Raw genomic sequence first — 22829 nt, forward strand, 5'->3', positions numbered from 1 at the left:
GAATTAATGGAGCACTGTCCCCACTGTTTATTTGAGGGGACTATGTTTCCCACATTCCCATAACCACTGGGACCCCAACCAATCAGCTTGATATCCCCTATCCTGTGGATTTTGCAGGGGGGGGGGGGGGCAGCTACCTAGCCCACACCTGCATGTATATGTGTGGGGGCACAATACTCTGCCTTGCCCCTGATCCTGCCCACACACACAAGAGCCACTGGGTTATGTATATATAATGTATATGTACGGTTGTATCCATGTTGCTATGATTGGTGTGACCCTGGCACTTGATAAAACCTTTTGCCAAGCCTTGTAGATGTGGGTATAAACCTTGTGATGTAGTTTTTTCTTCAAGATTTAAGTGTTCCCCAACTCCCCCAAGTTAAACCAAAGAACTCAAAATAAAGACACAACACATTGTAATCAGGTGTCAAAGGGGCCCAATTTTATTTAAAATTACATGACACTGAAAATGGACCCCCGACTCACAAAGAGTCACCCTCCAGCACTCAGGCGAGGAAAAACCCCCTGTGGGGGAAACCTCAAGGGAGCCATGTCTGGAGAGCTGCCCCTCCCTTGGGCTTAGAGGGTAATACCATACTATAAGTATAATAAACTGGATGTGAGAGAGATGAGGCTGCAATATCTGTCACCTTATTGATGGCTAGGCGGCTGTATCTATTCTCCTTCACAGATCCAGGTCCCCTGCTAGAACCTCCAAATTTCATCAAGAGTAGGGGGGGAGTAAATTAGTCAAGCTCAAGGTCCTCTGGCGCATCCAAGATGGCACTGATCAGGGCGCGGTGCATTGCTTTATGGAACCTTCTTTATGACATAAGCGCTTGTCATCACAGTGCATGGTTGCCATGGTTAGTGCATGGTTGCCATGGTTACCGCAGGTAAACACATCTGAAGCATTAACCCATTAATGACTGGTGATGCACTTTACTGCAGAGGTCACTAAACACACTTGTGACCAAGCAAAGAGCTTATGGTTAGGCCACACTAAGAACACTAAATAATATAGTTTGATGTGGCCCATAGCAACCAATCACAGCTCAGCTTTCGTTTCTCAAATTACTCTGGTAAAATAAAAGCTGAACTGTGATTGGTTGCCATGCACAATTTAGACAGTCTAATCTGCCCATAGCAACCAATCAGAGCTCAGCTTTAATTTTATAAGAGCTTGTTAATATATGAAAGGTGATCTGTGATTGGTTGCTATAGGCAAATCAGATTGTGTTTTGTCTCTGGCAGGTTGATATAGCTGCTCCATTGCTGTAAAATCTTATGCTGATGATGATGATGATGACTGAAAACACATGACATCAAGCTTCCCCATAATGCTTTGCAGCCAGCCCTTCCTCCATACCTCCCAAATTTTTGGAGGGACACTTGTGGTTCACAGACATTTCTATACACAGTTTAGAAAACCACTGGTATACAGTTATATACGGCAGATTTGTTAACATGAATGAGACAGCTGACAATCCGATTTTGTTGTATGTGGAAAGGGCAGCCAAAGAGTATTACTACATTTCCCAGGCTGTCATAGGAAATCGGTAATCACCTGATTAGTTGATCAATGGAGAAACTGCACTGACTGTACAAAAGGGGCTGTCAAGTTGTCTAACAGTAAAATAGTCCACAGTATTAACCCTTTGAGGACCAGGCCCAAAATGACCCAGTGGACCGCGCAAATTTTGATCTTAGTGTTTTCGTTTTCCCCTCCCCCCTTTCTAAGAGCTCTAGCATTCTCAGTTTTCTATCTACAGGCCATGTAAGTGCTTGTTTTATACAGGAATAGTTGTCCTATGTAATGGCGTCATTCATTTTACCATAACATGTATGATGGAATCCCAAATATATTATTTATGAAGATATAAATAGGTGAAATCGTAAAAAAGAATGCAATATGGTAACGTTTGGGGGGTTCCTGTGTCTACGTAATGCACTATACGGTAAAAGCAACATGATACCATTATTCTATAGGTCAGTCTGAACACAACCATATGCAGGTTACACAGATTCTCTAATGTTATATATATTTTTTTTTAATGAAATCCTTTTTTTTGGCAATTAAATATTAATAAAATGGACCTATTGTGACGCTTATAACAGTTTTATTTTTTCACCTACGGGGCTGTATGGGGTGTAATTTTTTCCGCCATGATCTCTAGTTTTTATTAATACCATATTTGTGAAGATCGGACGTTTTGATCACTTTTTATTGATTTTTTTAAATATATAATGTAACATAAAATCGGTAATCTGCGCACTTTTTCCCCTCTTTTCGTGTACGCCGTTCGCCGTTCGCAATGACGCTTGTTATATTTTAATAGATCGGACAATTACGCACGCTACGGTATATTATATGTTTATCTATTTATTTATTTTTATATGTTTTATTTATATTATGGGAAAGGGGGGTGATTTCAACTTTTATTGGGGGAGGGGCTTTGGGGTAGTGTAATAGTGATTTGAACTTTTTTTTTGTCCCTTTGGGGGACTTCTACATTCACTACTTGGATTTTTACACTGACCATTGCTATGCCATAGGCTCAGTGCAGGCTCAGTGCAGCAGATCGCCGATCGGACCGCATGGAGGCAGGTAAGAGACCTCCGGCTGTCCGTTTCAACGATCGGGACCCCCGCAGTCACACTGCGGGAGTCCCGATCGGTAAGTGACAGGGGACTTGTTTAAGGGGTTAATGACACGCGGCAGCGCGATCGCTGCAGCGTGTCATTACCGGTGAGGTCCCGGCTGCTCACTGCAGCCGGCCCCCACCTCCTATGAAGCGCGCTCCGCTCCGGAGCGCGCTTCATAGCCGGAGAAACACCCAGGACGTAGGGTTACGTCATGGGTCATCTGGGGACAGACTTCCATGACGTAACCCTACGTCCAGGGTCGTCTAGGGGTTAAAGGGGTACTCCAGCAAAAAAATTATTTCAAATAAACTGGTGCCAGAAATTTGTACTTTACTTCTATAAAAAAAAATCACCAGTCTTCCAGTACTTATTAGCTGCTGTATGTTCAGCAGGAAGTGGTTATTCTTTCCAGTCTGACACATTAATATCTGCTGCTAAAGTAAGTAACTGTCCAAAGTAAGTTCCTGGCATGGACAAAGGTGGAAGCAGAGAGCAATGTGTCAGACTGTAAAGAATATACCACTTCCTGCAGGACGTACAGCAGATGATAAGTACTGGAAGGCTTGAGGGGTTTTAGTAGAAATAAATAAAAAATCTATATAACTTTGTGACACCAGTTGATTTGAAAGATTTTTTTCTTAGCTTGACATCCCTTATCCTATGGATTTTAGGCGGAGCACCACCTTGGGCTCACCTGGGAATTTGCTTCCTGGGGCCCACCATACCTTACACCAGATATAATAAGCACCAAACCTTTCACATTACTATAGTGACCTTGCACAGAGCTGTGTATGTGACCAGCGATGCTGGATCACTACTAGTAACTCTTCAGTCAGTCTATGCGAACTGCATAACGTGCCACTTAAGTATCTTAAGTCCCATGAAACTAACAAATCTCAGGTAGGCAGGGAGGTGCAGGCACATAATAAAGAAAGTATACTTACCCATCCCTGTGCCCCCGAAGCTCTTCCTTAATGTGCCCGCTCAGCCAATCACTGACTGGGGATGGACACCGCTGCAGTTATTGACTGGCTGAGCAGGCAATCCATCAGGTATGTGACATTGAGCTGGGGCCGTGACGTACACAGAATCTGTTCGAAAATGACTGAAAAACTTCCAGCAGCTGTGGGAGAGCGCGGTCCAGGGGCACAGGGACTGGTGAGTATAGTTTTTTATTAACTTCCCACACTCCACTGCCTGACTATCATTTGTTAGGAGACTTCTGTCAGCTGTAATTTGCGTTCCAAACTGCTGACACTGTTAGATGCTGTTAGGTCAAGAAGACACATGGTACTTTGTATAAATTTGTCTGTGCTTCTATAGCATAGAAATTGTTTTTATTCTCTGGTAGAAAGATTCAGACAGGGAGGCCCACCTCCTGCCAGGGGCCCACCAAGGGGTTGGTCCTGTGACATTGGGGTTGCGGGGCCATTCCATGGCCTCCCTTCCCTGCTTGTGCTCGCTTTGAGGGGTTTGCGGTTGCTGACCGACACGGTGTAGAGTTAGTGTAGGGACTCATGTGAACCAAGGGACCTTCACGTGGTACATTGGGCAATATGGTTTGATCAAATTATATACCAACATCCTGGCGTTGGTTTTTAAATATAGCCGAGAGGCATTAGCGTCAGCCATAGGTGTGAGGTGCAGCGCTACTTTCTCTTTTTGTCCGTAAGTTCCTAGTTATACTTAATCTTTTCCCACAAAGATATGTATCAATCTGCTCAGCTCTTCCTGCTCTATAATATGATGGTGATAGATTAGATAGCATTGTCTAGGTGACAGATTCCCTTTAAACTTGACATATGTGCCAGGAGTCGACATTCCAAAACCATGCCTCAGTATTTGGCTACGCTCACATGGCGTAAAGCACCGACCGTTCTGTGACGCGGCCGGGTCACAAAACCGCCAGTGTCAGAGAAGATCATCCCGGCTGGTACTGAATTCCCTGCTGCACACAATGAAGCGTGCGGCCGGAGCCACATGCTCCATTGTGTGCACTGACAGCAGCTTCTCTACGCCAGCTATTCAATGAATAGCGGCCACTGAAAACTGACATGTCAGTTTTTTGCGACGCCGCTATGGATCCTGGCCGGAGTGTATACTATGTGTATATGCTCCAGCCAGGATTCCCTTAGCCTGCAGCACAATGTAGGTAAAGGATTAATCACGGCCGTGTTGCAAATCGACAATAATGGCCGTGATTAAAAATTTACTTACGTTGTGTAAACATGGCCTTTAACTGCATAATACTACATAATAACTGTGATTAGATAGTTCCAGTACCCCCAATAAGCTCCATATGGTAAGCAGTTCATCCAAAACAAGCATTGTATACATAATTATTTGCATATAATATCATACATCTACCAAGGAGGAAATCCAGTATAGTCATTCTGAGGGAGACACTCATTATTAGATAACACCTCTTATATCCACACAAATGGATGTCCAGCTCGGCCTTAAAATGAAGTGTAAGTCACCACCTTTCGGCACTTCCTACCTGCTATTTGTTTTCATCTATTATTGACCAGTTACTGCCTCCCATCTATAATGGAGGTTTAAGAATAGAGATGAGCGAACCTCCAGCATGCTCGAGTCGATCCGAACCCAAACTTTCGGCATTTGATTCTCGGTGGCTGCTGAAGTTGGATAAAGCCCTAAGGCTATGTGGAAATCATGGATATAGTCATTGGCTGTATCCATGTTTTCCAGACAACCTTAGAGCTTTATCCAAGTTCAGCAGCCCCAGCTAATCAAATACCGAACGTTCGGGTTCGGATCGACTTGGTTCGCTCATCTCTATTTAAGCATGCTTCTTCTCTCTGATCTGTGCCTAGGGGTTCCTTCTAGTCCTCCCTCCATGCTTTATACTACTGCTTACATTGGCTGTTCTGTATGAATAGAAATCGATCACAGAACATAGACCATTATATTAGGACACTTGAACATACCCTCACGCTTTGGAAAAATTTCCCTTTGACTTTCATGGGAAGAGCGAGCCTTTTGAAAATGGTTGAGGTGCCAAAACTTTTGTATCTACTGCAGACACTCCCCATTTACCTACGCCCAAAAGATGAACGAAAAATTAATTTCCTCTATAGATCTTTCATTTGGGGAAATAAGAAATCCAAGATCTCTTATAGAATTTTACAACAGACGAAACAACATGGAGGTGTTAACTTCCCAGACATTCGCTCCCTAAACTTGGCCACACAGTTCCGTATCATAAGAGACTGGACACAACATACTGATATACACTTAGATACTTCCTTAGAATGTCACATGGCATTCACCTTGTCTCTTCCTAACCTCTTACACACCCCTTACCCTGAACTACCTCCCTGGGTAAAGGAAAACCTTCTCCTCATCTCCACATGGAAGGCATGGACCACAATCCGTAAAACTCTGCACCTTAACCCCTGCTCATCACTCTTTACCACCCTGATAGGGAATCCAAACTTTCAGCAGGGTCGCCCAGATCGCATATTCACTGTCTGGCACGCGGGGGGTCTCAGACTCATAAAGCATTTTGTCGACATGACCACTAAGCAACCACTTACCTTACAGTCCCTGAAGGAAGCTTATCCTACACTTCACTTCCCTCTCTTTGCCTATTTGCAAGCCCGTAGTTACATCACCAAGCTACTCCGCACCTTACCGCCTGTGGAATGGGATGCTACATTTCATAAGGCTTTAAATCTTCCTACCTCCACTAGACATCAAATTTCCCTGTCTTATCGCTATCTTAACTCTTCCATAGACTACAGAAATGAGACAACTGGTTTGTCTCGTTGGACACAAGCGGGTCTGAACTTAGATATCCCAGACCTGCTGTCCATGCTGGACTATTCAGTCAAAGTGTTACCTTCTGCCCGTTACATGGAGATGACCCTGCGGATCTTTCACAGAACTTATATTACCCCCACAAGAGGCTTTAGAATGGGCATTTTGCAGTCTGATGCTTGTTTCAAATGTGGAGCACCAGGGGCTGACATAGCTCATTGTCTCTGGCACTGCCCAGTTATACAAACCTTTTGGAAAACAGTGGAGAGATTCGCGGGGTCACACCTTGTATCCTTTGTACCCTATGAGGCCCTGTGGGGGATTTTTGGCTGGATAGATCCAGTTAAATATAACTGTGACTGGGGAGCGAGTAAGCTCCTACATCTCTTGGCTGCAGCGGCAGGCAAAGCCATCTTACAAGTTTGGAAGTCCCCACACCCTCCCTCTCGTAGATTATTCTTGGATAAACTACTATTTCCGTTTAAAATGGATTGGATGGAGGCATCCATCCTCAAAGAACGTAGGGTGGAAAAATTCTTTAAAGTTTGGGAAACTTTCATTCCTACATTGCCTCTCCGAATTTAGGACAAAATTAGACATACCTTCCAAAACACAACGTGGTATCTTACCAGACAACTAGCAGACGACCCGCCGATTTAATACAATTTTGTGGGACTGCACTGGAAGCCTAACCACTTTCAAGGGCATCTTCAGGAGCATACGGAGATCCACGGGCACTCCCCTTCCCTCCTCTCCCCCCCCCTTATTTCTCTCCCCCCCTTCTTCCCTTGTCTTTCCTAATACCTTAATGTTATTGTATTAACAAGCTTCAGCAACCGCAAAAGACTTTTCCATGTTGAGCTTAACTGATGCAATTGTTCATAATCATAGTATTCTGTTCGTGTATCACCTATATGACTTCTTGTGCTTCTTATATACCTGACTACATGTAAGTTCTGGTTATGCTGAAGTCTTGAATAAAAAACAATTTAAAGAGAAATCGATCACAGACTTACCAGGGTGTCGATTTTGCCTCATGTTATTGATTAAAATGATATGTTATGTTTTTCAGACTGAAGGTACTTCACCTCTATGGTTGCCGCCTGTCGTCTGACCTCGGGGACATCAAAAAGTTAGGCAGACCTTTACAAATTCTTCATGATTTGTCTATACCAACGGCAAACATACTAGGGGAATAAATGGAACCAATTTTCCATTTCACATACTGTATTGTTTACTATTTATACGGGTAATAAAAGAATGTAATGAATACTATACATTTCGTTTTATATGTCTGTGATAACAGTGCTGCAGGTGGTAAATGGGGATCTCCAAGCCTGGCAGGCTAGGAATCACACACACTCAGGGGCGTAGCTAGGATTCATGGGGGCCCATAGCAAAAAAACCTTTTTTTAACTATCAAAATTGGCGGCCTTTTCTCTACTTTTGACGTTGTGTGAACATAGCCTTTGGCTGCAATGGCAGCTTGGCCTTATTTAGTAAAGGTTTATAACTAATACTTTGCGACCTTGCTGAATGCTACCAACACTAGGATTCAGTAATGTTCTGGTTAAAAAAAACCTTGAGACTCATTTACATATAAATTATATATCAGGATTCTGCACTGGAGGTACAAAGGTATATCCAGAATACTGATGAGAAGTCCTATCTAGGTAATTTTTACTACTCTGACTGGTTCACTTTAATTGTAAATGCTGCAGATTTTCTGCACCGAATTCAAGACAGGGTTAATGTCTAACACAGCAGCTTGCTAAAATGAGGTCTTCAGAGTGCTATAAATTAGCTTAATAAGAGAGGAAATCAATTAGCTAGGGATACATTACATTATGGATATAATTTAGTGACTCCCCAAGGCATTGTCTAATGTCAGGACGTGCTCCTGTTTGTCAACAACCTATAGGATGGAAAATATTTCATCAGGACAAAGTGAGATGAAGCAAAAGTTTCAGGTTTGCTCTGACACCTCCTAGGAAGTACAATGTTCCAAGATGCTAAGATCTGGGGTGCTGTTTGATGGTAGCCCCTAACATAGGGAGCTGTAATGCACTGTGTGTTCTGACACATTTGTATAATATCCAGCAATTTGCAGCGCCTACAAGTCTAACTATATTAGCTGAGATGGGAATACTACTTGTCACCAGTTGTCCTTCACTGGATCACTGGATGTACTAACCACTGTATAGACCCAGGGCCGTATTACCAGCTGCTGCTGCCCTAGGCACTAAACCTGAAGACGCCCCATCTTGGGAAGCGTGGGGGACAGCCACATGCATTTCTCTACATGTAGAAACATTGTCTGAATCGCGTTTTTCATGGTTTTTAACTGCTTAAAACATAAACAAATTTCCACATTGAATTTATGATATGAGCAGTCTGTATATTGTCTGAGGGAATTCTCACCACAGGATTGGTAGATTGGTAGGTAATAGCTCCAGGCGTCACATTTACCACCGCCACATCAGACCCAAACAATACCGCTATACTATGGCTAGATAACACTAGACCTGACCAATACCACCATACTGTGACTGGATAACACCGCCATACCAGACCTGACCATTACCGCCACACTGTGACTGGATAACACCGCCACACCAGACCTGACCAATACCACCATACTGTGACTGGATAACACTGCCACACCAGACCTGACCAATACCACCATACTGTGACTGGATAACACTGTCATACCAGACCTGACCATTACTGCCATAGTGTGACTGGATAACACCTCCATACCAGACCTGACCAATACCGCCATACTGTGACTGGGTAACACCGCCACACCAGACCTGACCAATACCACCATGCTGTGACTGGATAACACCTCCATACCATACCAGACCTGACCAATACCGCCATACTGTGACTGGATAACACCGCCTTACTAGACCTGAACAATACCACCATACTGTGACTGGATAACACCCCCAGACCTGACCAATACCACCATACTGTGACTGGATAACACCCCCATACCAGACCTGACCAATACCGCCATACTGTGACTGGATAACACTGCCATACCAGACCTGACCAATACCACCATACTGTGACTGGATAACACCGCCATAGCAGACCTGACCATTACTGCCATAGTGTGACTGAATAACACTGCCATACCAGACCTGACCAATACCACCATACTGTGACTGGATAACACCGCCACACCAGACCTGAACACCACCGCCATACTGTGACTGGATAACACTGCCACACCAGACCTGATCAATACCACCATACTGTGACTGGATTACACCCCCATACCAGACCTGACCAATACCGCCATACTGTGACTGGATAACACTGCCATACCAGACCTGACCAATACCACCATACTGTGACAGGATAACACCGCCATAGCAGACCTGTCCATTACTGCCATAGGGTGACTGAATAACACTGCCATACCAGACCTGACCAATACCACCATACTGTGACTGGATAACACCGCCACACCAGACCTGAACACCACCGTCATACTGTGACTGGATAACACTGCCACACCAGACCTGATCAATACCACCATACTGTGACTGGATAACACCGCCACACCAGACCTGAACAATACTGCCATACCAGACCTGACCAATACCACCATACTGTGACTGGATAGCACTGCCATACCAGACCTGACCAATAACACCATACTGTGACTGGTTAACACCACCATAGTAGACCTGACCAATACTGCCATACTGTGACTGGATAACACCGCCATACCAGACCTGAACAATTCCACCATACCCCCCCCCCCCCCCCTTGAAAAAAACACAAACAGATTTACTGGCAAGTCTGAATGGGAGATGGGAAACTTAAAAAAAAAAAAAGTAGTTTCTTTCCCCCTGCTCCCTGGTGCTGCCCCAGGCACCGGACCACAGGTGCCTAGTGGTAAATATGGCCCTGTACAGACCCCACAAGGACTGCTGTGTTTGCTCAGCCAACTATTTGTGATTGTTTGAGTTTTATCACTCTGTGTTTTTCGCCGTATTGTCTAAGGAATATGATATTTACTAGATGTCCCTGTAAAGAATACTGCACTCTGCTGCATTATTTAATAAGGTATACTGACATATACTGTCCCGATGGGGGCCAGGACACTGCTTTGGTCTCCACCAGGGGAATGGGGACTTATGATCTTGTCTGCACCTTCGGTGCGTATGGCAAGTGGATACTAGAGGATGCTATGTGAATCTTTGGTGGCAGACCCCCCCCCCCAGTGCACAAAAGTGCCTCATTAGCATATGGAATAAACTACTAATATCACGGACACAACACTGAGGGTGAAGCCCCCGGGTGCTATAGGGGGAGATCTAACCTGCTCATAGATGTCCCTGGTGGGAGTCGTACTACTTACTATGTGGAATAGAAATCCTATTGATTTTTCCATCCAGATTTGCAGGTAGAAAATCAGCAGTTTCTGCAGGGAAATCCACAGTGACAAATCCACACCAAAGTGCACAGGAGGGCGCGGGCTATAATAAGGGGAAAAAGGCAATACTTTATAAACTCTGCATCAAAATCCACGCAGGACTGAAATGCTGTGGGTTACATGCAGACATAGCTATAAAAAGCGATTGCAAAAATCTGCAGCAAATCTGCAATGTATTCATCAGGTGTGAACATGATCTTATTGTGCACTGTGACATCTTCCATAGTCAGTGGGGGAGACCTGCACCACAGGTCAATGTCATGGCAGATGCCCCCCTATGTATTCCCAGCAATTGGATGAGACATCACTGGCTCTGGTAGTATAGGAACACCTACAAAACGGGCACATATTCTGTCCTGTGTGAACATGCCCTAACTCACTTCTCCCCAACCTGTGGCCTTCAGCTATAGGCTACGATGGGAGTTGTAGTTGTCTGACTGTTGGGGGAGCTTGGTCCTAGCAGATGGCAGGCGCCCCTATCATTGCTATGGCAGGTATATACTCAGATTCCCATACAATGTATAGGTATGTTACATTCTGGCAGCACACAGGTAATACACGCAGCAGGGTAGGAGCGGAGGGCGGTACCGCAGCGTCTCCAGTCCAGCCCGCTCAGCAGCGCAGGAGAAGACGCAGGAGGGGACGGGGCAGAGCGCACCTGACCCACCGGCCGGGGGAGGAGGCGGCGGCTGCCGGGCACCGGGCCAGACTGGCACAGGGAGGAGTGCTGGGTGCGGAGCGGTACCAGGACTCCCTGGTATAAGAAGTGTCCGCCGGCGGCTGCCCCGGACTCTGGATGGAAGAGAAGGAAGACGTGTCCCGGCTCCGCGCCCGCTTCCTCTCCTATGCCGCCGAGCGCTCCGGCCGCCTGGGGAGGGACGACTTCACATCCCTGTGCACCGAGCTCCGGGTCAGCCCGGCCGAGGTGGAGAACATCTTCAGGCGCCTGGACAGGGACCGCGACGGCTCCATCACTTTTGAGGACTTTGTCATGGGCTTCCGCGGGACTCAGGGGCTACAGGTGGCGGAGGAGACCCGGGAGCTGCCCGGCGGGGAGGCCAGGAGGAGCCCCCGGCTCTCTGAGGGGGAAGTCCTGGAGGAGGAGAACTGCAGCCCGGCCTGGAAGGACTTCACCCTGCGGCTGGGAGAGGAGGCCAACTACATGCCAAGGTCAGTGCCAGGCCAGGGGGCCAGGATCTGGAGACTAGTGCCAGTATACAGGGGGCCAGGATCTGGAGACTAGTGCCAGTATACAGGGGGGGCAGTATGTGGAGACTAGTGCCAGTATACAGGGGGGCCAGTATGTGGAGACAAGTGCCAGTATACAGGGGGCCAGGGTCTAGAGACTAGTGCTAGTATACAGGGGGCCAGGATCTGGAGACTAGTGCCAGTATACAGGGGGCCAGGATCTGGAGACTAGTGCCAGTATACAGGGGGCCAGGATCTAGAGACTAGTGCCAGTATACAGGGGGGCAGTATCTGGAGACTAGTGCCAGTATACAGGGGGCCAGTGTCTGGAGACTAGTGCCAGTATACAGGGGGGGGGGGGGGGGGCAGTATGTGGAGACAAGTGCCAGTATACAGGGGGCCAGGATCTGGAGACTAGTGCCAGTATACAGGGGGGCCAGTATGTGGAGACTAGTGCCAGTATACAGGGGGCCAGTGTCTGGAGACTAGTGCCAGTATACAGGGGGGGCAGTATGTGGAGACTAGTGCCAGTATACAGGGGGGCCAGTGTCTGGAGACTAGTGCTAGTATACAGGGGGCCAGTATCTGGAGACTAGTGCCAGAATACAGGGGGCCAGTATGTGGAGACAAGTGCCAGTATACAGGGGGCCAGGATCTGGAGACTAGTGCTAGTATACAGGGGGCCAGGATCTGGAGACTAGTGCCAGTATACAGGGGGCCAGTGTCTGGAGACTAGGGCCAGTATACAGGGGGCCAGTATCTGGAGACTAGTGCCAGTATACAGGGGTCCAGGGTCTGGAGACTAGTGCCAGTATACAGGGGGCCAGTATCTGGAGACTAGTGCCAGTATACAGGGGGGCAGTATCTGGAGACTAGTGCCAGTATACAGGGGGGCAGTATCTGGAGACTAGTGCCAGTATACAGGGGGGCAGTATCTGGAGACTAGTGCCAGTATACAGGGGGGCAGTATCTGGAGACTAGTGCCAGTATACAGGGGGGCAGTATCTGGAGACTAGTGCCAGTATAAAGGGGGCCAGGATCTGGAGACTAGTGCCAGTATACAGGGGGCCAGGGTCTGGAGACTAGTGCCAGTATACAGGGGGGCAGTATCTGGAGACTAGTGCCAGTATACAGGGGGCCAGTGTCTGGAGACTAGTGCCAGTATACAGGGGGCCAGTGTCCGGAGACTAGTGCCAGTATACAGGGGGCCAGTGTCCGGAGACTAGTGCCAGTATACAGGGGGCCAGTGTCTGGAGACTAGTGCCAGTATACAGGGGGGCAGTATCAGAAGACTAGTGCCAGTATATAGGGGGCCAGTGTCTGGAGACTAGTGCCAGTATACAGGGGGCCAGGGTCTGGAGACTAGTGCCAGTATACAGGGGGCCAGTATCTGGAGACTAGTGCCAGTATACAGGGGGCCAGTATCTGGAGACTAGTGCCAGTATACAGGGGGCCAGTATCTGGAGACTAGTGCCAGTATACAGGGGGGCAGTATCTGGAGACTAGTGCCAGTATACAGGGGGCCAGTGTCTGGAGACCAGTGCCAGTTTACAGGGGGCCAGTATACAGGGAGGCAGTATCTGTCTGGAGACTAGTGCCAGTATACAGGGGGCCAGTATCTGGAGACTAGTGCCAGTATACAGGGGGCCAGTATACAGGGGGCCATTATCTGGAGACTAGTGCCAGTATACAGGGGGGGGGGGGGGGCGCAGTATCTGGAGACTAGTGCCAGTATAGAGGGGGGGGGGGCAGTATCTGGAGACTAGTGCCAGTATACAGGGGGCCATTATCTGGAGACTAGTGCCAGTATACAGGGGGCCAGTATACAGGGAGGCAGTATCTGGAGAGTAGTGCCAGTATACAGGGGGACAGGATCTGGAGACTAGTGCCAGTATACAGGGGGCCAGTATACAGGGGGCCATTATCTGGAGATTAGTGCCAGTATACAAGGGGCCATTATCTGGAGACTAGTGCCAGTATACAGGGGGCCAGTATCTGGAGACTAGTGCCAGTATACAGGGGGCCATTATCTGGAGACTAGTGCCAGTATACAGGGGGCCAGTATCTGGAGACTAGTGCCAGTATACAGGGGGCCAGTATCTGGAGACTAGTGCCAGTATACAGGGGACCAGTGTCTGGAGACTAGTGCCAGTATACAGGGGGCCAGTGTCTGGAGACTAGTGCCAGTATACAGGGGGCCAGTATCTGGAGACTAGTGCCAGTATACAGGGGGCCAGGATCTGGAGACTAGTGCCAGTATACAGGGGGCCAGTATCTGTAGAGTGCCAGTACACAGGAGGCCAGTATCTGTAAAGTGCCAGTATACAGAGGGCCAGTATCAGAAGACTAGTGCCTGTATCTGTAGAGGGCCAGCATACAGGAGGCCAGTATCTGTAGATGCCAGTATCTGTAAAGTGCCAGTATACAGGGGCCAGTATCTGTGGAGTGCCAGTATCTGTAAAGTGCCAGCTGTTACCTCCAGCTGCATCCCAGCTTTCCTACACTCCTGATGGACAGCTAATACACAGGGGTACCATCCATGCCAGACCAGGATTACCAGTCATTGCTTGTAGCATCTGTTAAATTGCCTTCAGAACTTGTATCACCTAACTCAGCCCAGCGTGCCCTATTCTGAATGGGGAGAGGGGGGATAGTTGCTGGCCTAATGGTGGTTTATCTCCCCAAGAACAAGAGATTTGGGCAGTTATAATCCAGCATTAGGCCTTCTCTCCCAATTATTATCTATTATCAGGGGTGTCCAGAGTTCCCTAGACGCAATAGATGGCTGGCTGCTTCCATAGAAATTGTTACATCCACCCAATGAGTGTGTGTGAGGTGACACTAGAGAAAGAAGCCAGAGCAGCTTCACAATGCATCTTGTCCTCAGTACACACTTTCTACTTTTTAATCTGGCACCTTTTGTAGGCTCTGCGCCCAATACCTGTGATTTGGAGTGGAGGAGTTGTTTCTGCAATGAGTATGTATGGACGCGCCTAATGGCCCGTTTATATGAAGCGATAATTCGCCCAATCCATTGTTTAATGAATTTGAAGCAATGATTTGTTTTTTATAATGATCAGTGTTTACACGAATAAATTGTTAGAAAAATTGTTAAAGAAATCGTTATTGCGATCTTTTTTAAGATTGCTTAAGCCCATCTCACACATAGGGTGAAAGACTGTTTACACGAAGCGATCTGCGAATTGTTAGCGAACAACCAACAACAATTTGAAAACATGTTGAAAAATCACGATTAATGATTTCTCACTTGTTGCTTGATTGTTCGCTGTGTTTACACAAGCCCATTATCGCTCAAATACAATCGATATTGTAAAAATTCAAACGATAATCATTTCGTGTAAACGCACCATAATACGGGGTCATGTTATTGCACACCTGGGATTCCCAATGATCACAATTGAGCTATTGCCATGTTCATGCACAGTTGTGGAACGTCTTCATATCCAGGTATCTGAATAAACAAATCGGGTCAGTACAGAGGGTGGTCAGAGCAGCTGCTGTTACTAACTCATCCAGAGGACGCCCTGTTTTTTAATCTGTCACCTTAAAATGCCCTGTCAACCGCCATGACCAGTGCACGGAAATAATAAAAAATTCCATCCATACCTTGCACAGGTGGCTGCGGTTGACTGGGCGGTTTTTAGGTCACAGATTCGCTTTAATCATGTAGGAATTGTCAAGTGAAATATTTTTTGCAAATACAGTAATTCAGCAAACTTGTTTCCCCTTGATATTCTGCTATTTCGCTCCCATTGTTGACAGCTTAATGTCTAGGTTACCCACCATAACTCCGCTCTAAAAGCAGTGGTCTGGCAGAAATATATAATATTTTTTTATAAAGTGTCCTTAATTCAAGAGCGCTAATATATATATATATATATATATATATATATATATATATATATATATATATATACACACACACACACACACACTATAGGGGAGATCAAACATGGTGTAAAGTGAAACTGGCTCAGCTGCTCCTAGCAACCAATCAGATTCCACCTTTCATTTTCCAAAGAGTCTGTGAGGAATGAAAGGTGGAATCTGATTGGTCGCTAGGGGCAACTGAGCCAGATTCACTGAGTTTGATAAATCTCCCCTCTTATCCCTATACATATACTCTCTCTCTCTCCCTCTCCCTCCCTATTCTGCAGTGTCACCGTTGTCCTCTGGTGGTCGCTGCCGCCGCCACTTCTTAGGTGAATTCGTCTCAGGAGTGATATCCCGCTCAGCCAATCACTGACTGAGATGGGACAGTGCCTCTCCAGTGATTGGCCAAGTGGGCTGTCTCCTGAGACAAACTCATCTTGAAAGTAGCGGTGGCTGCACCTATGTCACTTCTACTCTGTTTCCATTACACCAAGTTGATATGCCCACTTTCAGATGATCGATTTCTTTGTGTTGTTCTTGCTGCCATGGCATAGAAAACAATCATCTGAATGCAGCTGCTATTAACCTCTGAAAGTTATATGAATTGTTTAAAACAGCCCATGCAAATGTCTCCAGCTAGGATCCACATGTAATAGACATTTGGTGCATACCCATGGCTGATTGGCCAGGAGAGATCACATGACCATCCATATGGCACCAGCCAGTGACAACACACACTTTAGGGTACACAGATCTCTCCCACAGTTTGAGGGAAGGCAGTCAGTGGGTATGGTAGGTGTAATATCTCTGTGAGGTCCCTGCACTTTGGTGTATCTTTTGTTATTATCTGCAACTGAAAATTGAAGGCAACCTTCTTCGCTATGTGCTGGATCATTGGTCTTCTTTGGATACAATGGTAGCTGTAATAACATGAGCTTTATCACAGTCTCACTAATACCTGACAGCGTATAGAGGTGACCTGTGCATTTCCAGCTGTGAACCTGAAGGAAAGTTTCTAAGTTGCAGATCCTGTATTTTGATCCATTAAACACACGTCACCCACTCCCAGGGAAGCAGCACAACAAGGCTCTTTGTGCTGGCACATGCATGACTGAGCGCTGATATTCAGAGCGATGGACGGCAGCAGTCATGTAAGGGCAGCAATTCACAGCAGCGTCGACCCCTAAGACCCCTACCCCTAATGTGCACTTTACAGAACAGCGGTCTTTCTTTTCAGTCTGGTTACCATGGCATTGTCAGAGCTGACAGAAACATAGAAGATTGTCGGCAGAAAAAGACCATCGGGTCCATCTAGTCTGCTCCTCTGCCCTATATGTTTATCCCAGGCAGGTTTACATTCATGTATGGTAGATTAACCTACCACATATGCTGGAGGTTTGTTTCAAGCATCTACTACTCTTTTAGTAATATTTTCTTGTGTTGTTTCAGTCCTTTCCTGACATTGTTTCTGTTGTCTTCCTGAGATTTCCACTTGTCCATATCCACCTGTGATTTGTGGAGTTGGCAAGAATGTTGGTCCCCCATTGGATTACTGACCTGGATGTGCAGGTTCAGGGAAGTAATTCCTGCCAGTCCAATATGGTATCTTATGGCCTGTTACAGATGAGCATGATACAAGTGCATTTCTGCATCCATATTGCGGACACCCCAGTCCCAGCCTGAGCATGGGTGTAATTGCCCAGGCTGCGAACATCATAGATGCCTGTGAGCCCAGGCTTGTATCTGTATGACACTTACCTAAATCTGGCTGAAGGGGCTGTATTAGGTGGGGATCGGCACTTATTCAGAGACCCTTCACAAGAGTCGAGCAGTCGTGGGCCTCTATCCTGCAATCAGCCGCCAACCACACATGCCCCATTACACAGGTAGATGTGCCACCAATGGCGGATGATTTTTCAGCAGTTCAGAATAGCCTGATGAGCCATTGAATGAGCTTATTATACAGAACTATATCACCCTATTGGGCTGGTAATTGGGGGCCTGTAATCAGACCGACCTCTTTACCTTAAGGAATTTTATAGCAGCTGTACTAATGCTGACCCTGATATCATATGCACAGCGCTCCCGCACAAGGGTCTGCTTCCGTCACAGCGCTCCCTTCTGTCTTCCAGATAGTACGTAAAGGACTGCTGAGGCTTGGCTATGGCTCATCATAATTGTGGAGGGATTACAGTCTACCTGAGACATTGGCACTCCCTAACAGACCTAAGAGCCAAATGACAAACATCCCACAAACTAGCTGTTATATTACATAACAACCACTTACCTTTTTTGTGCGGCAACCTTTGACTGCCTTGTGGCTACCCCTATATTGGTATAAAGGTGCCATTGTCCTTGACAGAGACCTGTCAATCAGGTTGAGCTGAGTCAGAAGAAGCCACAGAGATGCCTCCTGGACACTTTTCTGATGACACTGCTAGGTTTAAAATTGGGATTCTCAAAAAGAAAAAAACATACTTGTCTGTGATTAGGTAGCATGTCAGGATTTGATGCTACCCATGGTTCGGCTCTTATAAATCTGCTTTCAGACTCCTTTTAAGGTGTTACATTTGATGTAAGAGAAACAGATCACTGATCTCAGGGAGACCGACCAAAGATAACACTGCCAGCTGCTGGTTAAAGCGCTCAATGCAGTGAAATCGTCGGTGCACTGCTCCCTGGGAAACATGAATATGCAAAAGAAGAGCCCGTGGAGCCTCATTGAAGAGTCGCAAAACACAGGACTAGCCAGATATCCCTCCAGGAAGGACCCAGCCATGGGTCACCTAGCCAGATATCCCTCCAGGAAGGACCCAGCCATGGGTCACCTAGCCAGATATCCCTCCGGGAAGGACCCAGCCATGGGTCACCTAGCCAGATATCCCTCCGGGAAGGACCCAGCCATGGGTCACCTAGCCAGATATCCCTCCGGGAAGGACCCAGCCATGGGTCACCTAGCCAGATATCCCTCTGGGAAGGACCCAGCCAAGGGTCACCTAGCCAGATATCCCTCCGGGAAGGACCCTAGGGGTGGCTCCTGTAGGGAAACCACCAAAGCCACCATATTAAGTGGCCCTATAAGTCAATGTAATGACAAGGGAAAAACTAAGGCCAGGTAACCATCCACAGACAGCTGTTTCGGTGTGTTACATTTGATGTGTCACACAGACATGTCAAACATTTTCATCAATAGGGTTCTCGGTACTAAGACCCTCCACTGAAAAAGCTGGGAGAAATGTGTGGCTGCGCACTTCACTCCCCACTCCGACTTACAATAGAGCCTGTGCAATAAGTCAGAGCAGGGAGTCGTAGAGTAAAAGACATTGTTGTCAGCATTTTAACATCCCTGTCAGTGAATGGAAATGGAGGTGAAAAACCTGCCCGTGGTAGAAGTGTACCTCTGCCTTGTAGTGAGTCATTGAAGCATGGTCAGGCCTGGTTTTCAGCCTCTGAATGTAAACTCGAATGTTTCCAGTCACTGGCAGTAAGGTGATCTTTAAAAGGGACACAACATATGTTGGAAATAACTATTTCTCATAGTGAGTACTCACTTTATTTGGATTGAACTGGGGACTAGAGATGAGCAAATTTATAGTATTGAGGAAACGAAGCGCTTTTTTATCTCTGCAATCTGCTCATTCACCTGCTGCCTTATAACTGACTGCCGCTCTGTGACGCTCCCCCCAGGGTGCTGGAAAAAGCTGGATCCAGTCCTGGGAAACTGGGAGAAGTGCTTCGCTTCTTTATTATTGTAAATTTACTCCTCTCTACTGGAGACCTTTTTGTTAGGTCCATAAATCTGTTACCTTAAGGGTTAAGTAATACTCTGGTAACAGGAGATCTGGCTTTTGTAGTGAGAACTGTCCACATTGTTGCTGGGAACCACAGCTCACGCAGGGAGATTACTGCTCCAAATCCCTCTAATATAATGTGCTGCACTCTGACAGGGTGGGGGCCAGGGAACTGTTAGAACTGGGATGTTCACTACCTACATGATACAGTGACGGTACTGTATTAAAGAGGTATTACAGGGAAAAACTAATTTTTCTCTATCCACCGGATAGAGGAAAAGTAGAAGATTGTGCAGGGGGGTCCGACCTCTGTACCCCTCGCTAATCTCTGTATCCAGGCCCCGGCTTCTGTGTAAGGAATAGAGCTGCATGTACAGCAAGTGACCCATGGCTCTATTCATTCCTATTAAGCGACGGAAAGAGTCGAGTACACCGGAAGAGCGCTGTACTCAGCCCTTTTCTCCAGCTCTGTAGGAATGAATAGAGCCACGGGTCACGTGCCGTACCCGCAGCTCTATTCCTTACACAGAAGCAAGGGCCCATCTCCTATCTTGTGGATTGGGGAAAAGTTGTTTTTTCCTGGAATACCCCTTTAACTTCTTTTACTGCTATATGTCTAGTCCCAGTATTATCCCTAGTGACCTCATAGCACTGGATACAGGGACTAGAGAGTAAATGTGCATCTTTATTAACGGGTAGCGCTCAGTTTTTCCATCTTTTTTGACCATCCATGGTCAGTAATGATGACACAAAGTTTGTTAGATTTTCTTAGGGAGTCAGCCATATGGAATCATATAGTTGGTAGTGGACTTCCTTAGGCTCGGTAGACATTAGGTTTGGAACTTACTGGATGACATAAGCCTTTGTATACATATACAAACATGTAAGATGAAGTTTGTACGGCAAAAAAAGCCTCTTGTTAGAAGACATTTCATCAGGACATGGTTAAATACCACTAAAGATGTCAGTAGGAAGAAAGATCCATGTGGATAGAGTATTCTTGCATGGAGTGGACTCCCAAAACCTTCCGAAGATTCTCATAGGTGCATAGACAATCATTTAGTTGTAATTCTTATTTGTATTCTAGATGTAGCAAAACAAAAACCTACCTAAAAAAGCTGTACAGTCTTTACTTCCTACCAGAACAATTTGCACATGATTTGTCAGATCATAGATCTTCCCACATTCTAGAAGTATTTTTAGAAGTATATTTTAACTGGAAAAGTTGGGGGTCGTCTTATATGCCGGAAAATACAGTAGTTTATGGAAACCCACCAACATAAGTTGAAGCTGTTTGCATGTGTGGGAGCCAATGTGTGGCTAATGGTGCGTTTACACAAACAGATTTATCTGACAGATCTTTGAAGCCAAAACCAGGAATGGATTTGAAAAGGAGATAAATCCCAGTCTTTTCTTTATGACCTGATCCCTGTTTATAGTCTGTTCCTGGTTTTGGCTTCAAAGATCTGTCAGATAAATCTGTCCGTGTAAATGCACCATAATAAACTACTACCAGAAACTTATAGATGTAGTTATTGCTGCACAAGGTCATACCAGATACTCAGAGCAAAGGTTCTCATACTTCTGCCACTCATTGATATGAGAGGTTTAATCATTTTCTTCAATAAATAAAAAAAAAATAATAATAATAATAACCAATTGGATTTGGTTTTCTTTATCTACTTTTAGGACCGCTGTATATACAGGGGGTGGCCTAACTCTTATTCTTCTCTGTTAAGGCATGAATGTACTTTACATTAAACACAACTTTTGAAGGACCTAGTAAGAGTTAAGCTTTAAATGAATTGGAGATAGAAGGAATTTATATTATTGGATCAATGGATGTTATCTGTAGGTAAAAAGGATGTCGGGGAAAGCAGCAGGATTAGGCTCTTGGATTTCAACACACATGGTCATTTTGTTCTTAAGGGTACAAACCCACACACCGTATACACAGCAGATACGCAACAAATACGCAGCAAATACGCAGCAGATTTGTTGGTACAGATTTGATGCTGTGTTCAGTTATTTAGATATAATCTGCTGCGTTTTTGCTGCGTATTTGCTGCGTGTTTGCTGCGTATTTGCTGCGTATCGCAGCAGTAAATACGCTGCTTATACGGTGTGTGGGTTTATACCCTTAGGGTAGCTTCACACGGGCGGGCTCGCAGCGAGATTCTCGCTGCGAGCCCGGCAGGTCCTGGCAGTTCCCATAAACTACATACTTGCTGCGGACCGCAGCGAGTATGTAATTCTACCGCGCTTAACTCCTTCTACTCCCGCCCGGCTCCCCCGCTGTAAGCAGCATACATTACCTGTCCTTGCTGCTCGGGTCCGGCGTCCTGCTCTCCCGTCCGGCCAATTAGTGTGTTGCCCAGCCGCAGCCACTGATTGGCCGGGCGGGAGAGCAGGACGCCGGACCCGTGCAGCAAGGAGAGGTAATGTATGCTGCTTACAGCGGGGGAGCCGGGCGGGAGTAGAAGGAGTTAAGCGCGGTACAATTACATACTCGCTGCGGTCCGCAGCAAGTATGTAGTTTATGGGAACTGCCAGGACCTGCCGGGCTCGCAGCGAGAATCTCGCTGCGAGCCCGCCCGTGTGAAGCTACCCTAAAGGGAGATATGGTGATAAGGTGTCGCCAGATTTATTCCTGCCTCTCTACTGAGAACATGTATATCCTCTGCCGAGCTGAGCGGGCATGTGCTGTCAGCCAAATAGCTCTTGTATGGCTTTAGATGTAAGTTGTATATACTACAAAGTACTGTGTGTGAACGTAGCCTCACATTGTGGATTTTTCTTTATCTACCCACCAACTAACTGGTCCCCTTATTCATTTGGTGACTCTATTACAACATGTTAGATTATTGGTCCTCACTGAAAGTGTCTAAAACAACTTCATTCACTTGCTATTAGCATAGAAACCACAATTTTTGAAAGGATACCTCCGGTCCTCCAGAGCCAATTTCCATTCATGCATCCCAGCTTTTAGTTACTGAAGGTGTCTCAGTAAGGGGAAAATCTCCATTATGGGTGTATTGTCTAGCATAGAGAGGCATCAGCTCAAAACATGG

The 22829-nt window shown here is 46.3% G+C and overlaps 2 protein-coding genes across 3 annotated transcripts in view; both read left to right on the forward strand.

The window, feature by feature from the left end:
- LOC138787106 (uncharacterized) overlaps window positions 1-7698 on the forward strand; it is an 82628-nt gene extending 74930 nt beyond the window's left edge. For both annotated transcript variants that reach the window (XM_069964246.1, XM_069964245.1), the window contains one exon: window positions 7505-7698. In XM_069964246.1, the coding sequence (XP_069820347.1) occupies window positions 7505-7631 (127 nt within the window). In that variant the 3' untranslated portion in view covers window positions 7632-7698. The remainder of the gene's footprint in view (window positions 1-7504) is intronic.
- Window positions 7699-11517: 3819 nt separating this feature from the next.
- RASEF (RAS and EF-hand domain containing) overlaps window positions 11518-22829 on the forward strand; it is a 50697-nt gene continuing 39385 nt past the window's right edge. The window contains exon 1 of the mRNA XM_069961793.1: window positions 11518-12055. Coding sequence (XP_069817894.1) covers window positions 11682-12055 — 374 coding nt within the window. The 5' untranslated portion in view covers window positions 11518-11681. The remainder of the gene's footprint in view (window positions 12056-22829) is intronic.

The sequence above is a fragment of the Dendropsophus ebraccatus genome, chromosome 3 (assembly GCF_027789765.1).
Source record: "Dendropsophus ebraccatus isolate aDenEbr1 chromosome 3, aDenEbr1.pat, whole genome shotgun sequence".
In the NCBI taxonomy this organism is placed as follows: Eukaryota; Metazoa; Chordata; class Amphibia; order Anura; family Hylidae; genus Dendropsophus; species Dendropsophus ebraccatus.